This window comes from Heteronotia binoei, chromosome 2 (genome assembly GCF_032191835.1).
Source record: "Heteronotia binoei isolate CCM8104 ecotype False Entrance Well chromosome 2, APGP_CSIRO_Hbin_v1, whole genome shotgun sequence".
NCBI classification, from domain to species: domain Eukaryota; kingdom Metazoa; phylum Chordata; class Lepidosauria; order Squamata; family Gekkonidae; genus Heteronotia; species Heteronotia binoei.
This window is the reverse complement of record NC_083224.1, coordinates 101,420,410-101,438,960: the sequence shown is the minus strand read 5'-3', so window position 1 is coordinate 101,438,960 and position 18,551 is coordinate 101,420,410. Positions and strand designations below refer to the sequence as shown.

The following is an 18,551-nucleotide window of genomic DNA, read 5'->3' as shown; positions in this document are numbered from 1 at the left end:
AAATCTTTAGGAAGTTGTGAGGCAAAGCACCCCAGGCTCTCCCCACCCCCGTTAATATGGATGGTAATGAGCCTGTTCCATCCTGCAGGTGTTACTAACTGATCTCTTGACTTACATAGCCCTTACCATCTTAAAAAGCCAGAGCTGGAAAGGTAGTAAATAGCTTCTCATAAGAACCTGCAGCCCACAGGATGGGAAGGAGGAAGTCAGGACATGAGTGGTGAGGTAATTTTCTAGAGGGTTCTAGCAAGACTGTGGGTTGATTGGATGTCATTATCTGATGCTGCTTGACCAAATACCTATTTTGAACTAAGAGCCTGGAAAAGAAAGCTAGTTTAGATTCTGAAGGCGTAGACTATGATATGCTTATATTGCAATAGACAGCAACATGCAGAATGCATCAGCTGTGGCCTTTGACTTTTGGACTTAAGGTTTGTGTCATCTAACATGAGTCTTGAAATCATGTTAGTTAAGCTAGTTTTCTTGGGGGATTTTTTGCTGTATGATCTTAGCGCATTGTGTTGCCATTAAAATAACTTTGACAGAAATTAAACTTCACATTTTAATAAATAGAAGTTTTGGTTATTTGTATACAACAGTTTCAGAGGGCAGGGATACACTACTAAGTACCCAAATTCCTTCTCCATGGCTCATTCCAATCTTTGAGCTATCTCCCTTATCAACTGGGCAGGGAATCACTTCTCTAAATAGATCTATCCCTTTTCCTGGCCCAAATGGGGGTCTTCACTAATCCTCCCACTTCTCCTTGCCAACCTTCCCAGTTCTCTGCCAATGTTGAACTATTCTGTCAATACTAAACTGAATTCTCCTCAGCAGTCCCCAGGTGTTTCTTCTGCTCAACCAAGCAAATCCCTTTGAGCAGCCTGTCACTCAAGGCTCTCAGACATTAATCCTTCACAGTCCTTTACACAGCACTTGTGAGATTTTAAAGTGCAGTCTCTCATGCCAACCAAATCCTATCCAGAATCCTATGTCAATGCTACCTCTAGTAGTTTAAAAAAATGTAGGGCAGATCGAAAAACTCCAATTGGTTGGATGGATCTAAGGAGGTAGAGTCTTAATGCAGTAATAGTTATTTCTGCTATACAATTGAACTGGTTATTTTCCACTGTAAATGGTTTCAGTATGCAGATAGACACACATATACAATAATAGCTAATGGTAGTTTTCAGCTGAATATTGGAATTTCAGGTTAGATGCAGTGCTCGTCTATTTGTTACCAATTTTGAAAGTTCTCACATGCCCCTTCCTACCTCTATTCAGTTGCCTTCTATGTAGAACTTATTAACCATACAGAAACTGTTGTATCTGATAAAGTCCTTTCCACTCAATTACTTTGATTTGGTCAAGGCCTCTTGAGCTGTGGCTGTAAAGAACTAGCTACCCGCTGAGATCTGATCGTATAGGTCACATGCAGATTTTTCTTGAACTAGCTTTCAAAGTGTAGCAATAACAGTCTTACTATATTGGTTAAAAGACAGATGTCTCTATGAAGCATGTACAGCTGCCAAGTGAATCCTGAAAAGTTGCTGTTAGGCATGAGGCAAATACATGCAAGATATTGTACTCTAATGTTTACATTTTATGTTATTTGTTTTACATCACCCTGAGCCCCATGAACTTAGGGACTGGGGATCCACAAATTTGTTACATAAACAAATATGGCAGGAGAGCTTCAAGGTCTGCAGAAATGTAATCAAAATGGGGGCCCTTGCATTGCTGAAGTTTGAAAACCACTGGCCAGATGCACTCTTTCAAAGAGAAAACTAGGTAGAAATAGGCATGTTAGAACAATTCTAAAACCTGTAGTCAGACAATATCTACATTAGGTATCTTGCAAAATAATGGAGCAAGCTTTCATGTTCACCAGAATTTTCATCTGAGATAAACAAGATACTGGAGTGGCAAAGATGCTGGAAATCCCAAGTCTGCAAATTTTAAGAAGAGGGAGAACATCTTTTTCTTCAACAGTTTTGCTGGCACCTCAGCTGCTGTTTTGCACCCAGCACAGACTAACAACTATCTGTTTCATGCCATCTCTGCTTCAACTTAAATCAGTTGATTTTGCAGTATGCCAAACAACATGTTCTTCTCCTCCTTGTCACCTCCTGCCCCCCCCTTTGGGCTTAATATCTAAAGGACAGCTTAATCCATGAAAAAATGAGGAAAAACACAAAAACAGTTCGTATTTTTGTTTCATTTTTATTCAAGGTTATAAAAGGTTTTTGACAACAGTCACGGGCTGTGAGTTACATGTAAAGCCCAAGGTACAGTCATTCAAGAAATACATTTCTGCTGTTCTGTAAATTCAATTACCACCACCCCACAACACCAAGTGACAGATGTCAAATGAAAAGACGAGTACATGTTCTCCCTCCTTTTACAGCATACCCTGTCTATTCTATCCCAATCTGCGCAATTTGCAAAAATACAGGGGTCCAAAGTTGGATGTGAGGTGGGGAAGAACAAGCTCTCCAAGTCGGCAGCTTGGAAAGAAAGAAAATGTGTCCTGAAATAGTCTCCTAAAAATGTTTAAGTCTTCAACACGGACATCAATGTTGTATTGGATGTTTAGTAACTCCACTGCTCTCTCAGCCACATACTCATTTTGTAGCTGAGATAAGGAACATGTTGAGTACACCACCTCTCCTCCTGGCTTGGCAGCAAGGATCCCAGCACTGGAAACAGAATAGAAGAAAAGTGTATTAGGGGGAATAACCTAAAGCTAAGATAAGCCACTTGCTCATCATTGTATCATGTAACAATCCAAAGAGCACACAGAAGCCCAGTCTGTGGTCCATTACTATGACCTAAATCTCATTGTCTACTGTTCTCTTACCACAAGGGAAACCATTTAAATTTTACCATCTTAAAAAGCCAGAGCTGGAAAGGTAGTAAATAGCTTCTCATAAGAACCTGCAGTGGTACCACTAATCTACCACTTGCTCCATCATTGTGATGAAGCATCATTTTACTCCTTCTACAGTGCACCTGTAATTTTTAAATTTCCCCACACCTGAGAGCATTGTTCCCCTACCCCTTTATGTTGTCACATTATTAGCCGTATTTTGCAAAAAATCAGTTGATACTCCTGAATAGTTATATTCCTATAAGCTAGATTCAAGTCCAATAACACCTTAAGAGACCAACGGGGGTTTCATGTTATAAGCCAGGGATGTTGAATTCATTTGTTATGAGAGCTGGATCTAACATAAATAGGACTCTGATAGTTCAGGCCATGTGGACCATAAAATGTAATGCCAGGTAGCAAAGATATAAACTTTGTAAAGGATACAAACAATTCAAGATGTTTTCTTAATTAAAATACAAACATGCTTTAAAACAAGATATTTTGTTTAATAGTCTTTGATAACTGACATCCAAACCTTCCCCCCACACACTTAAAAGATGCCTGCCAAAATTGGAATGTGTGGTATTTGGCAATGTAATTTTTAAAATAAGATATCAAGAAAAAGCACAATAATCACAGTAGAAACTAAAACTATAAACTAAAAATATAAAATGCTCTGAGCCCAGGAAAACATGAAATGCCTGGCCACTGCAAGTGTCTCCCCCCTCCCCAGGTCTACTCAGAGTGGCAATGGCTCTCCAGTTCAATGTCCCTCTTTGGCTGTGGGTTTCCAGGTTAGAATATTCACTCAGGCACCATTCTCAGGCCCATTCAGCAGAGACAAGCTGGCTCAAATCATCAACCATTTATTTACAAGGAGACAACTCCCAAAAAGCAACAACCAGCTGGCATACAAACACTGGAAACTGAAACTACTTGAGCTCCACTCCTGAAATACACTGCAGCACAGACAAAGTTGCAAAGAAAATGCAACATGGATTTCACATTAATGTCTCTGGGCTCAGACAGACTACTCTGGGATTGGAATGCCCCGAGTGGAATGGGTCCTGTAAATACCAGAAGTGTTCTCAGAATGGAATGAGGGCCCCCAGAGTGGAATTCCATTCCCAGAATGTTGCTGCTACTCCCAGGAACTGTCATTCCACTATGCACCCATCATTCCAGTCCCACAACACAGATTCTATTGCTAGGGACCATTATTCCACTCTGTCATTCCCATCCCAGAACACTGTTTTTGTTATTATTCTGTATTATTATTCTATTATTAGAAACAGTCCCAGAGTTTGGCAGCCTGGGGCTTCGAAGGGTGAGGATAGAACTTAGGGTTGCCAACCTCAGGGTGGCATCTGGAGATCTGCTATTACAATTGATCTCCAGGTGACAAAGATCCACTCCCCTGGAGAAAATGGCTGCTATGGAAAGTGGACTATATGCTGAGGTCCCTTCCCTCCTAAAACCCTGCCCTCCCTCAGGCTCCATCCCCCCAAATCTATTTCCCAACCCAGAGCTGGCAACCTCAGGACAGGTGGGGAGGAGGTGAGAGAAAAGAGCCAAGGGCCAGATTAAAGCCCTGGGTGAGCCGCAAGTTTGACACCCCTGGTATAAGCTTTCAACAGTCAAAGTTCTCTTCATCAGACATGAGTAAATGAAGGAACTCTCAAAAGCTTTTACACCCTGAAACTCTTGGTGCTGCTGGACTCGAATCTAACTGTTCTACTGCAGACCAATACAGCTATTCCCTGAAACTAAATTCCTATATGGACTCTAGTCTGGCTGGAACCTCAGTGGTAGGTAAGAATCTTTAGAAAATCAGGGAAGGATGCATGGTTACTTTATTTGTTAAAGCCACAAATGACTAAGACAGATATGTGGGGCAGACAGATAGACATGGAAGCAGTTTTGTAGCCTAGTGACTTCTGTGGACTTCTTTGTAAGGCCATGAGCCCTGCTTTACAACATAATTTAATCCTCTTCATAGTATAACAGAAACAGACTAGCATGGCTCAGAAGGTACTGCATAAGATCAGGATCACCCACACAAGCAACTCCAGCTGGAGCATTGGCAACATCTGACGCTCTCCTTTCCTCATGTTTTGGAATATGTTATTGTCCTCTTCCATGAGTGAATGCCGGTCTGTTGTACAGGGCACATCCACAAGCACCTGAATGGGGGAAAAATTCTTTCAACTTAAAATTACAAGCTTTCTCCTCACTCTTCCCCCAAACCCCTTGCTTATATCCTCCCAGCTGTACATATAGAGGCAGGTTTCTTCTGACCTTTTTCATTGGTAGGACTATTTTTTTAATAGCTGTGAGCAGCGCTCACTCTGGGGTGCATGGCGCCCCAGGCATACTCGCCACCTGCCACCCCTGTCCATGGGCAGACTCTGGGATGCCTGGGAAGAGGAGGTGGAGCGCTGAGCTTCCCAGGGTCTGTAAAGCCCCCCCCCCCCAGCACTGCTGCCCCCTCCCTCCCCTTCTGCAGAGGCACGCTCCCCCCCACACACTCACAGGAGAGCCACTAGAATTAGCCCTACCTGCTCAAACACGGGCTGGGCCTCTCATCACTGAATGAGGCTTCGATCTGGAGCGAAGCCTCATTCAGAGCTAAGAGGTCCGGCCCGCGTTTAAGCGGGTATGGCCAATTTTAGCAGCGCTCCTGTGAGTGCCGAGGGGGTGGGGGGAGCGCTGCTACAGAAGGGGAGGGGGGAGGAGGAACGCAGCTAGAATGGGCCAATTCTAGCACTCCTTTGAGTGCGGGGGTGGGGGAAAGAACGTGCCATCACAGAAGGGATGGGGGGAGGAAGGGCAGCAGCGGGAGGGAGGCAGCAGCACAAACAGGTAAGCTAGGCATTTTCTTGGGTGCAGAGAGGGTGGGGAGAGTCTAATTTGGTGCCACCACCCTCCCAGAGCCCTAGACAATTGCCTAGTTTGCCTAGTGGGCAAGCCGGCCCTGGCTGTGAGCACCAGAAAATGGCTGAGGATTACTTAGAAAATGACTAAAACAAGAATTCTTAGGTTTCTTTGCAATAGGTATTACTGGACTATAAAAACAATCCTTTTATTGAGTATAAAGTATTTTATTAATTTCAAGAGATTAGGAACAACGGATAGGGGAAGGGGTATAGGGGAAGGATAAAAGAATATGCTATTAAACATCTGCAACATTCTGATATATAATAGATAAGTCAGTCCAATATATAAATAGCTGTAGAAAGTGACTAAGTCATGAATTACATATTTTTATGATCTACAATGAGCATCTTAAAATGGATTAAATATATATACTTCTTATTACTCATATGACATACAGAAAACAGGATCATATCAATGTATCAAACCATGTATAAAAGGGATTCCAAAGTTTTTGTGTGTGTCTTGTATAGTCTTGCCGTTTAATAGAGATAAAAGTGAGTCCAGTTCTGCTGTTTCTAGTATTTTTTTCAATCAGTTCTTGCTTTTTGGGCAAAACAAGTCCACTCAGAAGTAAGTCCTATTTATTCAACTGTGCTTACTTCCTGGAACGTGTTCTTAGGATTGCAGCCTGTTAGTATGCACATCATGAAATTCATACAATGCTGGCAACTATTCATAAAGCTCTTGTATGTAAAAAGAATGCTCATACAGCCATGTCAATGGAAATTAAATTCTCTCATGCATTTGGATGGCTAGAAACATTACTGTCAACATGACTGAGAATTAGAAGTTAAACAGGAAATATTTACAATTCAAGAAAAGAAACAGATTCTCCCATACTACATTCAGGACCTATGTCTTGCATTCTGAACTATGCAAGGAGTATTCTGCCTGATTACTTAAGTATCAGAAAGAATACTTGTGTCTTAGTTCCAAAACAAAAAGCTGTAGGTCTTGTCTTTGTAACTACAAATGTTACCACTAAAAACTGAACCATGAAGCCCAATATTCTGTCTTATCAGAAAGAAAGAAAAATCCCTAAAAACATGTTCAGCCAAAGCAAGCATCAAATAACATATTATCGATGGCTGGGCAGTGGGGTCCCACTCCCAAGACATTTCTTACCCTATCATAAGTGTTCGCCTCTAGGTCTCCCCACTTCCTTCCATCCCATGATGTAATCCGCACTATTTCACAGAGGTTTTTAGGAATGTAGCTACTGAGAACTCTATTCAATCGGCCAGTGCGAGAAACAGAGACATCATTGGCTGCTAATTCTCCTATTGCAAGAAGGACAGCAGCATAAATCAGGGGTAGCCAAATCCTGGAGACTGTTCAAATTCCATGTATGACTGAGAACCAGTGGACATGTTCCTACATGACATTGATGCATGGCATGTGCTCTCTTTCTCATGATCAAAACACTGTATCACGTTCAGCATGTCATCTATGCAACTTCCCTACAGAGAGTAAAGATAACATTCTTAACATGGAACCGAAGAGGCCCAGAAGAATATATTAAATATCCTATCTCAAAGCAACCCCCTGAAGATTCTACATAACTCCAATGACAGATGTGAGAGAAGTGAAATACATCACACCAGAACACTTGAAGAGCAGATGGCTCCAGACAATTCAAATAAGTGAAGTCAGGTTATACACTATGGCATCTTTAAGGCTGCATTCTTACACATATTTACCTTGAAGGAAACTCTACTGTATGGCTGAGGTTTGGTCTACACATACAGGAGAATGAGATAAAATGGTGAAGTACCACGTTCTACTACTGGGAGGGGAGAGGGGTCCCATATACAAACTTCCTGGAAATAAAAACAAACAGCCCAACAAATAGTTACACAAGGAGTTGTCACAGAGATCTCTGTTCTGGTTTTCTATTTGCAGTAACTAGGCTGCATTCCAGAAGGTGCTGCCACCTGCTGCACTCCATTCACCTTCCTTTGACCTCATTCTGCTGGACATGTAGACCATTCACAACTCTCCATTACAATTTTCTTTTCTGAGATAGGAATAAGGTGGGGAAAGCAAGACACCATATTAAGCAAAATATTAACTTTTGTTATGCAGTTCACAAACCACCAATGAGCCTTGCAGAAGGGCAAGAAAAAGCAGTCTGCAGCACCGAAGGCCTTAATATTTTATGAGATTTGGTCAAAATTTAAAGCAGTCTAGAACAGGAGTGTTGAACTCATTAGTTACGAGGGCCAGATGTGACATAAATGAGACCTTGTCAGGCCGGGCCATGTGTGTCATAAAGGTAGCGGAGATATAAACTTTATAAAGGACACAGACAAAACCAAAGATTTTGTATCTCTCCAGTGTGATTGAGGGAACCGGGCAAAGAAGCTCTGGTTCTTTCCCTCCTTTCCCAGAGGACGAGGAGGGGATGGAGCCTCAGCCAACAGAAGAAAAAGACTTGGTTCAGTGGGTCTGCTGTGCGACTGAGAACCTGGCAAAGCAAGCTCCCCCTACCTGCCTTCCTCCCCAAGGGAGGAGCCTCAGCCAATGGAGAAAAGAGAGACTTTGTTCTGTACCTCCTGTGCAATTAAACAAGCCTGGCAAAGCAAGCTGTGATAGAGGAGGAAGCAAGAGGGAGGGAGAAGAAAGCAGACTTGCTCACGAGCCTGATAGGAGCTTTCCAGGCCCCCGAGCTGCAAGTTTGACACCCCTGATCTAGAACAACATTAACATTAAAAATACATATATAGGCACCTTTGCATGGGGCATCCTGAAGTGGAAAGACAGGCTGCAAATTGTAAAGATATGGCCACAATCCCAAGCCCACTTGTTTAGGGGTAACTCTCCTGTCTATTCAGTGAACCTCACTTCTGAACATACATACTTAGACATATCTCTCAATCCATAGTGTCTATGTTTAAGGAGAGGAAGACATTACTCAGAAGACTCCAGTCACAGAGGCTGTCCTTCAACCACTCCATGGAAGCTGGCAACCTAATCCAGGCAAGTTGGCAAAAGGTTTAACTAGTCTCACTTATCTAAGGGACTGTCTCTCCCATATACCACCCCCCAAAGAGCTTTGTGCTCCACTGTTCAACTTCTACTGGGTGTCCCTGGCCCAAACAAAGTCCACTTTTCAGTTCTGGCTCCTACTTGGTGGAACATTGGAGATTAGGGCCCTGTGGAGCTTGTTGCAGCAGCTGTTCTTGCCAGGCTTTCAGGTGAGGGAGTGGACAACAAATTGTTTGGTCTCCCTGCCATGGCAGCCCATTCTCTGCCCACAAGGGTACTGATATTGCATAGATCTGATTGCATTTGATTCCATCTCATTCACTCCAGCTGAAGGGCTTTTAAGGCTAAAAAATGTATGCTCGGCATCTTATAATTGTTTGACTGCTGTATTTGTTTTTAGAATGGTATTGTCATTATTTTTACTGGGTTACCTGCCCTGAGCCTGTTTGTGGGAAAACAAGGAAGATACCATCTACAGAGAAGCAAAGATTAGAAGAATTTTTACTTACGACAACATCCAGTTTGTAGAAGTGCTAGTGTCTTTCCACCTGGTGCTGCACAGAGATCAAGGACTAAGTCACCAGGCTGCACATTGAGAGCCAATACAGGCAGGACCGATGCAGCATCCAAGAGGTAGTAGCCCAGGATTCCAAGTGCATCTGGTCTTCGAAAGAAGGGAAAGCAGAAAACTACATCAACTATATGTTTAGGGCACACGAACTGTACAACAGCTGCCAATAAAAAATTTCTGGCTGTCATTCACACTTAAGCATCTATTTGCAAATGGGGCTACAAGTACACAGAGAGAGTTCAAGATCCCGCTAGGGACTCTGACACCAATCTGCTTTCCTTCCATCTACCTTGTCTTATCCTAAGAGGGAAGACAGCATCCATACTCCACAATATTAAATGAAAAAGCATCCAAAGCAAAAACTAAATACATGGTGAGGAGTCTGGAGACCAAGTCCTATGAGGAAAGGCCAAAGGATGTAGGTATGTTTAGCCTGGAAAGGAGATGACTGAGAGATGATATGATCACCATCTTCAAGTACTTGAAGTGCTGTCATATAAAGGATGGTGCAGAGTTGTTTTCTGTGGCCCCAGAACCAATAGGTTGAAATTAAATCAGAAGAGCTTTCAACTAAACATTGGGAAGAACTTCCAGACAGTTAGAGCGGTTCCTCAGTGGAACAGGCTTCCTTGGATAGTGGTGGGCTCTCCTCCTTTGGAGGTTTTTAAGTGGAAGCTAGATGGCCATCTGACAGCAATGCTGCTCCTGTGAACTTAGAGGGAGATATTTGTGATTTCCCAGCATTGTGCAAGGGGTTGGACTAGATGACCCTGGAGGTCCCTTCCATCTCTATGATTCTAAAATGATCAGCAGCAGAAAAGGGATTTGTTGCCATTGACAGCAGCCAAATATTTTAGGATAACTATACAAGAAAATGAAACGCATTTTTAATCTGACAAGCACTGAAGACTAAGTCTGCTAGGCACCTGGCAGGAGGAAAGAGGCTGATGTCTCCTTTGGGGAATGTGTAACATTTGATGTTGGAACTAATTAGTGTAGAAAGACAAGGAAGTGGCTGTGGTTGAGACTCAGGAGGTACAGCCCGAGTTGACACAGCTGATTCACTAGCCTCTTGTCCTGCTGTGGAATTCAGATCTTGCACCACTTTCTGAGATTCCCAAATGAAATCCACAGCATTCAGACATTCCAGTTCCTGGCTGATCTGCTGTATATCAGAGAAATTGTTGAAAAGAGCTCCATATTTCTGCTCTGAGAGAAGGCTGATACGGATCGAAGGCCAGAGACTGCCAAACTGTACACTGTAGTTCATGTCGAAGTTCTGCAGAGCCAGTCTGGTAGCAGACAACCGAGGGCGGGTGGTTGCCTTGAAAAGAATTACAAATAACAAACGTTACAAAACATAGGCTTCCCAATGTTTGTAAAGAAACAGCAGTTCCAAGTTAGGGATTAGTCTAGAATGGGACACACTGGCAGGTGGGCTGGTTCCTCATACCCCACCACTAGGAGGCCTGACTGCATGGCTATCAGCCAACATCCACATTAGAGTATTTGTAGAATGAAAGGCTCAAGGCAGCTTGCTACTAGTCAGATGAAGTTGCTGCTTTCAGAATTACCATGGCTGAACTACCTGGTGTTACTAGGTCTAGAAACTGATTCTGTACCATGGAGAAAGTACCAAATCTTCCCTTCCATCTGAATGAACTGGACATTGTATGTTAAGTCAGTAATGCAGTATTTTCTACCTTAAATTACTAGTAAAAAAACATCAGCTAAGGAGCTATACCCAGAAACCTACACATGGATAACAGTTGCAATCAACCTTGAATAAATGAATAATCAACAAACATGTATTTCCAAAGCATGCACTCCAGATATCTAAGATAATAGCAATGGGGCATGTTTCAGACACATTACAACTTCTGCCCATCATGGCCCCAATGAGAACATAACGGTACAAACGACTTCAGGATTTGCTATGGCAATCAGTTTACATGCAGGAATGGTGACGGTCCACTTCAGCTTTCACTGATCACAGGTAACGTTATAAGAAAAAGCTAATACAGGCTTACTTTACAAATGCATCTGGGAAGCACTACCTAGATAAATGCCATGTCTTGATCTATACGTGTGTTGAATGTTGCATAATTGTTCAACACACATATAAAGAAAAATCAAGCGTACATGTACACAGAATGCGCATGCATTCACTGTAACTTGTGAAAATGGCTAATAAGGTGTAACTGCCGGGGGGGGGGGCGTGGAAGGGGCTAGAAAGCAACCCGGAGAGATGAGCAGGATTTTTTCTAGCAACTGCAGGTTGCTGCAGACCGACGAGGCCGGATCGTCCAATCTTCCCTCCCGCTCACCCAATTCTTCTTCTGCCGGTGCCTGCAGGGGATGGAAAACGCTTTTGCCCACAAACTCAAGAACTGCCGCTTTCCTTTCCCAACATGTGTAGCAGCGGCAACAGCCGCCATCACCAACTCCAACGCCGAGTCCGGCGCATGCACCTCACTTCCTCCTGCGGCGAGATACGCCAGCGAATCTGTCACAGGAAGGAGCGGGAACCAACACAGCCCGGAAGCTTCGTCGCCATGCGATTCCGGTGGGGTGGATCATTTCCCCGCCCAATTGTACTGAAGGAGCGGCGGAAAGAGATCGTGCTACGAAAAGCTGCAGCCAGTTCTGCCTTAAGAGTAGCGCAAACCATGTGGGGCAGCGTAATGGTCGCTGGCTAGCTTCCGCTTAGTAACATTGCTAATGCTTCTTTATTCTTTCAAGGTCTGCGGCGCTTTTACAAGTATTTTAAATAGTAGCACTATTAGATTATATTTTTAGACTGTTTTTAGATTATTTAAATATTTAATTGTTAACTGTATTGAATTATATAATTTTGTTTTAATATGGCTTTTGCCATGTTCTGTAAGCCGCCCTGAGCCTGCCTTGGCGGGGAGGGCGGGGTATAAATAAAATTTATTATTATTATTATTACTTCCATTACACTTTTTTGTTCTCCTATATATGGTTGAATGGAGCAGAAAGCAAGGATGGAAAAAGTAGTATTTATTTTCTGGCCAAGGCAAGAAATTGCTTGCAAGAAATATAGAAAGTTTGTGATAACGGTGGTAAAAGGCAGGTCCAGGTATGCTTGCTTCAGGAGTTGGATAAAGGTGCCTCCTTCCCCTCACCCCCCACAGGAAGTTAAAGTCAGTGTGTGATAAAATGGTTTATGATACAAAGATGACTGCAGTACTTCTTAATTCTGTATATGTTTATTTGCAGAATATGCTGTAATATTTTCACAAATATATTTAATATGGAACGTCACAGAAATACTGCTAACCACGTTTCTTCCACAGAGCATAGAGGATCTGGATTGCAACTCCTATGTTACAATTGATGGTTGTGTTGGTCACAAATGCCAGTTTCCACATTCTCAAGCCAGAGATGTAAAGCAGCATGCTCAGGAGGAGTTAGGCTTGTATGAACATTTATTTCAACTTGCAGAAGAGTTTGTGAGCAACCTGGAAAACAAGAGATGAAGAAAACATTAAATGAAATTGAATTCAGTAACTTATTTAGCAAATTAATAACTCTTTACAAAATTAGAGTCCAGTAGCATCTTAGGACACCATTTCCCAGAATAGAATTTTTGTGAGTGACAAACAGCATTTACTCATAAAAGCTTGTGCCCTGAGAAATGTTGGTCCCTTGGGTGCTACTGGACTCATTTTGTTATTCCACTAGAGAAAAACACCACTATCCGCACCCCAAAAGTATCTTCAGGCTTCACCTGCATTCCTGCAACCTACACTCTAACACATTTATAGGTTAGTAATATTGTTATTTATTTATTTCCGTTGATTTATACCCTGCCCCTCCTGCAAACTGTTTGGGGCAGCTTCCAATATAACACATTAATATATACAATAAATATAATAAAACACGATTCAAAATATACCATAAAGCAGATAAAATGAAGAGTGGGAGGGGAGGGCACCCCCTCCCCACAAGATCTTCAAGAAGTGCTGTAAGGCCTGCCTGTTTGCCAGGGCTTTTGAAGGGTGTTTGTATAGCAGACATCTTTAAAGGGAGGAGGGAAGGAATCAGGGGCTTGTTATTTTACCTTTTTGGTTTTAGTTGGGGAAGTTTTAACTCTTATTTTAAGCCATCTTGAACCAGGAAGAAAGGCAGGATTTGTTTCAGTAAATAAAGTTTAAGTTCTATCCACAGAATTCTTTTCACATAACCTTTAAATAGTTACTAGATTATGGGATACCTCAGGTGCAATGGCAAAACCATGGTTGGGCAGTTCATGAATGAATGCTTGAGAATCCCCCTCCCCTCGCTTCCCTTGAACAGTTGAAGCCAGGTACAATCTATTTTTGTTCTAGTAAGTCCATCAAACTAGTATTGCAGACCAGGTTTGAAATTAATCTGCAGTCCTGGTTGAAAGAATGCAAACCATGGCTGACCAATTCAAATGTAATAGCAAAAGTACTGTACTAGAAATTACAAATAGACTCCAAGAGAAGTGAGGAGGCAATGCAGAAGCACAGGGTCATTCATGTAGTATTGAACCATGGATTGGCTCTACTATGTGTTTAGAAAAATTGAGGTGGCTGAGAATTAAAGGCTGATTTTTGAGAAATACTGAATCTTGCATATGCAACAATTCCTAATCCACCAAATAGCAAAAAATGACGTTTTAATTCTTCATGAAAATGAAGATTCAGGAGCTGCTCCATACTCAGTGTATAGTGAAATCTGAAGAACATTCCAAGTTGTGGCTCACAAACAGAAAAACAGAGCTCTACTTCAGCTATACAAAGAATCCTCAAATCAATCACAACTATTACTAATCACATCTCCAGCAAGCTTACACAGTGGTCTCTAGCATGCAAGAAGTCAAAGAGCTCCTCTGTACACTGCTCTTCTGTGCGGGACCTTGATGACACTCGAGCATCACACTCCTCTAAACGTTCTCGAAACTTCACACATTTTTCTGTTTGCTCACATTGCTCCCTTATAGTAGTTAATGGATCCTGCAAGAAAAACAATATATAGGAAGAAAAACAGTAAATGGCAGTGGGTTGTTACCAATGTTCCCTCTAAAATGAGCTAGTGTGAACTAGCTCATGGATTTTTTTAGCCTCCACTCACACATTGTCTTAGCTCAGAAAGGATGACTCCAGAGCACAATAATTTATGCAATAAATTAAGCCAGTAGTTCACAAAGTAGAATTTTTGCTCACAAGACCCTGCAGCTTAGAGGGAACATTGGTTGTTACTAAAATTCACCCAAAGGCTTACTAGGTGGAACACAGTAACTTGCTGCTTCGTATCCCAAACAAAAATATCACAAAAGGATTAAAATCTTTTCTCCTGTTCCACATTGTCAGCCTTTCTACCACAAACAAAGTAACCTAGAAGTATTTTCCCAGAACTAAAATGATGAGCCTCAGCATTTAAGCAATGAGTCTTAAAGATATGAAGACTTTTCTGGGGTGCAGAACTTACATGTTAGTTGCAAGTCAGACACAACCCACTTCTGCTCTAGGCTGTTAAAATAACTTTGGAAATGAATACAGTTGCCCACAGAACTAAGCTTTGGTGTTCCAGAGATACTTCTACAATGCATTAACCAAAAAAAGCTTATGAAGCTACAGTAGTATAGCCCTCATGACTACTTGGTACTTCAAGATGTTACAAAGAGATTTGGGAAATACATAGCTTGTCTCAACTGATCTATGCACTTGTGCTTCAATTTATAATAATCAAACCTCCCCAATACACACCAACAGTCTTCCGTATATTCTAATTTTCTAAATCCAAATGAGAAATTGCATGAAACAACATGATTATTAAAGATCCCTGTCGCCCTCTTGTATAATGTTCTTACTTTCCAATATTTTAATTAAGTCACATACCACAAGTTCTTCCTCTTCTTCTTCCTCCTAGAGACACAAATTAAGATGACTCATAAAATCTCTGACATATGCAAAAAGTGGGTACATTCGGCTATAGCAAAATTAACCAGTTTCAGTCGAGTTTTTTTGTACAATGTAGTAGACAGCTGTTCTGCAACCTGTGTTTTTGTATCAGTAAGATGGTTTATGACTTATTCCTAAATATTAATACATAAAAATTTGACTTTCAAATATATATATTATAGCAGGTTGGACCATGGAGAGTAACCTCTCATAGTGTTGCTGAATAAGAAACAGCAATTGTTTGGTGACAAGTGGTGTGCAAGGCCACTAAATTACTGCCTGCTCTAAGTAAGTCATTTCTGAATACCAGAACACCAAAACCACAAGGGACAGCTTTCCTCTCACTTGATTCTATCAACAGTTTGAGAGATGGATGTGTAAAAAACAGCAATGAGGCTGAGCTAGGGACTCTGGAAAGAAAGAACAGACAAGACAGACCTTGATGGAGAGCACGCAACTTGCATCGTAAGTGAATGGAAAGCACTAAACGGAAGACATGTCAAGCCAACTGAATAGGGGATAGGATAACCACACTCAGCAAACATACAACTACGGCCACTTGATGAATACAAGGGTGATTTTTAAAAATAGGAGAAAGGACAAATGATCATCTGTTATCCACCCTAACGATTCCCAGCAGGAGCATTAGGACTCTACAAGAAGCCTGAAGTGCGGGTGGGGTCTCACATCCACACTGTCTCCATTGCCTTTTCTTCTCTGCGAACTCTCTCCTACACCCCTAGGTGGCCCTCCCCTTTCCTGCTCTCCTTTTTCCTGTTTCTCTCCTTTCCTAGTCCTCCAAAATATTCACATAGAAATTATATGAAATACGCTGAAAATAACGAACGCTGTGGAAAAGAACCATTATTTAAGAAGCGCACATGCTTTGCATACAAGAGCTCCTATATTCAATCCCTGGCAAACCCCTTTAAAAGTGGCCTCAAATTGTAGGCGTTAAGGCCGGCCCCTTCTCCGCTTGAGACAATGTTTAGTATTCCGACTGCTCAAGAGGCAGCCATCGGCTAATTTTTGTTTTTCAGACGTCGCTGCTATTCAAAGAGAAAGTTCCATTTTTCAATCATGACAGAGCTATGAATAGAAAGGCAAAGAAAGGAAAACAAGAGAAAAAAACGCGACAACAAAGTCAACGCTCAGAAAGAAAATGATTCCTTGGCCTAAAGGGCGGGGGGTGGAAAGAAACCAAAAACATTGCCCAGGATAAGGGTAAAGATCCTGCACCCTCTGCTTTAGTAGCGCACCTCAGGCTCCTCAGGCTCCACAACCCGGCATGCCACCTTTTTCTTGTCATCCAGCCCCATCTCAGACCGTCTTCCTAAGCCTTGGCTCAGTAGCCACAAAGGACGTGCAAGGGTCACCGGAAATCCCACCCCCTCTGCAATCTTGCTAAATAGCGTTACGTTCCAATTGACCTTCTTAAGATGGCTACTATGCCCGCGCTTGTTTATATACGGATGAAGCATATAAAGCGTCTCCAGCACTTGAGGGTTATGGGGCATATTACGACTCTACCAATATGGCCACTACTTCCAACCAATCGGTACCCGCCTCTGTGTGTCAGTATGGCAGTACCGAAGATCCGCATAGCAATAAGTGACCTTCCCATGATGGCGCTTTCATTTTCAGGTTTTTCGTAAATAAGTTTATCGGCCGATTAGTATGGAAGCTAAGCATGAGGAGATCGTTACTGATTGGAATCCTCTCAGCCTTTTTGACCTAAGTGCTGCGGTGGTCACCTCCGTTATGGGGCACGTGGAAAGAGAAGTGTGGGGTAAGCATTCATTCGAGACCAAATATTTCCGCGTCAGAAGCGAAGATAGTGTATCTTATTGGGAGCTTTGTACTGGGATCTCTGCATGCTCTGAAATGCCAAAATCTGACCCATAGGCTTTGGGTATTGGAGTTTAAGCTTCCCACAGTCACCATGACAATAAAGAGCTTCCATTGTCATCAGGTTACTACAGGTGGGGTCTGAGGATCTCCAGGAATTAACTGATCTCCAGACTACAAAGAACAAGTTTTCCTAAAGAAAAGGCTGCTTTAGAGAATGGATTATTTAATTATACCCTGAGATCCTTCTCCCCAAATCCCACCAGGCTCTGCCTCCACATTTCCAGGAATTTCTAAACCCAGAACTGGCAGCAGCCCTACAGGAAATAAGACTGATTTCCAGACTACACTGATCGTTTTCCCCTAGCGTTACATTCTGCTTCCTCACCAACTGCTCTCCTCAGGCACTGTCAGGAATTTCTCTAGCCCTAGTTGGTAATTTATGTGGTTTCTTTCATTGACTCAGGGTGCGTTCAAATTACACTAAATAATGTGTTTTGCAACTGGATTTTTGCTACTTGGACCCAGGAAAAATCCAGTTGCAAAACACATTATTTAGAGTAGTGTGAACACACCCAGAATCTATCTCATGTTGGGTCTTCCCAGGGGTCATTTTGTCAAAAATATAGGCTCATTAGCATAACTCGTTAGTATATGCAATCCATCCCCCCCCCCCCCCCCCCGCCCAAGCCAAAAGCAACCCAACACAAGAAAGGAGAGCCAGCAAAAGGCCAGCAAGCCACCCATTGCTCAAAATCAAATAAGAAGTGAAGACAGGGTGACACAGGCCTCTCCAGGAGTTAATGAGGGCTGCTGGGGCTGTGGCAAATCCCCTGGTGGCTGGCTGGCTGCCTGCTCTCCTAATCCAGGGATTGTTATGCAGCTGCACCTACTATTCAATGGACAAGGTAGGTAGGTGGGGAGGAGGAGAGGCGCCATCAGAAAGGTTCAGGAGCTGTGGTTTGTGAGCTCCTGCTGAATTCAAGGCCTGGGTCTTCCTCTTTTCATGTTGCCTTCCACTTTTTCTAGCATTATTATCTTTTCTAGTTACTCATGTCTTCTCATAACGTGACCAAAGTATGCCTCAGTTTACTCATTGTAGCTTCTAGGGAGAGTTCAGGGTTGATTTAAACTAAAAGACAAAGGTGAAAGTACTGAGTTGTTTACCAATCCATGGGGTGATGTCACATCACGATGTTTTCCCAGCAGACTTTTTATGGGGTGGTTCGCCATTGCCTTCCCCTGTCATCTATACCAGGGGTGGCCAATGGTAGCTCTCCAGATGTTTTTGCCTACAACTCCCATCAGCCCAAGCCAGCACGGCCAATGGCTGGGGCTGATGGGAATTGTAGGCAAAAAAACATCTGGAGAGCTACCGTTA

At 42.5% G+C, this 18,551-nt stretch overlaps 3 protein-coding genes across 4 annotated transcripts in view; 1 reads left to right on the top strand and 2 right to left on the bottom strand.

Moving 5' to 3' along the window:
- Positions 1–2,203: 2,203 nt before the first annotated feature.
- On the bottom strand, positions 2,204–11,996 carry NSUN4 (NOP2/Sun RNA methyltransferase 4). Its single transcript, XM_060231764.1, has 6 exons — positions 11,696–11,996; positions 10,295–10,692; positions 9,307–9,461; positions 6,935–7,089; positions 4,931–5,055; positions 2,204–2,699 (listed from the first exon to the last, which is right to left on the bottom strand). Exons 1-6 carry the CDS (start codon positions 11,804–11,806, stop codon positions 2,423–2,425), a joined length of 1,221 nt encoding a protein of 406 aa, XP_060087747.1. The 5' UTR covers positions 11,807–11,996; the 3' UTR covers positions 2,204–2,422.
- A 589-nt stretch (positions 11,997–12,585) lies between these two features.
- LOC132566584 (cytochrome b-c1 complex subunit 6, mitochondrial) lies at positions 12,586–16,811 on the bottom strand. The gene is made up of 4 exons (XM_060231763.1): positions 16,582–16,811; positions 15,260–15,286; positions 14,213–14,374; positions 12,586–12,853 (listed from the first exon to the last, which is right to left on the bottom strand). Exons 1-4 carry the CDS (start codon positions 16,801–16,803, stop codon positions 12,821–12,823), a joined length of 444 nt encoding a protein of 147 aa, XP_060087746.1. The 5' UTR covers positions 16,804–16,811; the 3' UTR covers positions 12,586–12,820.
- Positions 16,744–18,551, top strand: part of LRRC41 (leucine rich repeat containing 41) — a 26,379-nt gene continuing 24,571 nt past the window's right edge. Inside the window, exon 1 of one of the 2 annotated variants that reach the window (XM_060231757.1) lies at positions 16,744–17,111. In XM_060231757.1, the coding sequence (XP_060087740.1) occupies positions 17,000–17,111 (112 nt within the window). In that variant the 5' untranslated portion in view covers positions 16,744–16,999. The remainder of the gene's footprint in view (positions 17,112–18,551) is intronic. The other variant, XM_060231760.1, reaches the window with a different exon arrangement.

Bases quoted from the DNA above. Each gene is read 5' to 3' on its own strand.
- NSUN4 (XM_060231764.1), bottom strand. From the start codon at position 11,806: ATGGCGGCTGTTGCCGCTGCTACACATGTTGGGAAAGGAAAGCGGCAG. The intron at 9,462-10,294 runs GTGCCTAGCAGA...CTTCTTTCGAAG, and splicing joins AGCCTCTTTCCTCCTGCCAG to ACCAGATGCACTTGGAATCC. The intron at 7,090-9,306 runs GTAAGTAAAAAT...TTCTTGCAATAG, and splicing joins TCTACAAACTGGATGTTGTC to GAGAATTAGCAGCCAATGAT.
- LOC132566584 (XM_060231763.1), bottom strand. From the start codon at position 16,803: ATGCTTCATCCGTATATAAACAAGCGCGGGCATAGTAGCCATCTTAAG. The intron at 15,287-16,581 runs GTGCGCTACTAA...TTGTGTCTCTAG, and splicing joins TGGAGCCTGAGGAGCCTGAG to GAGGAAGAAGAAGAGGAAGA. The intron at 12,854-14,212 runs GTAAGCTTGCTG...CTTGTTTTCCAG, and splicing joins TGCATGCTAGAGACCACTGT to GTTGCTCACAAACTCTTCTG.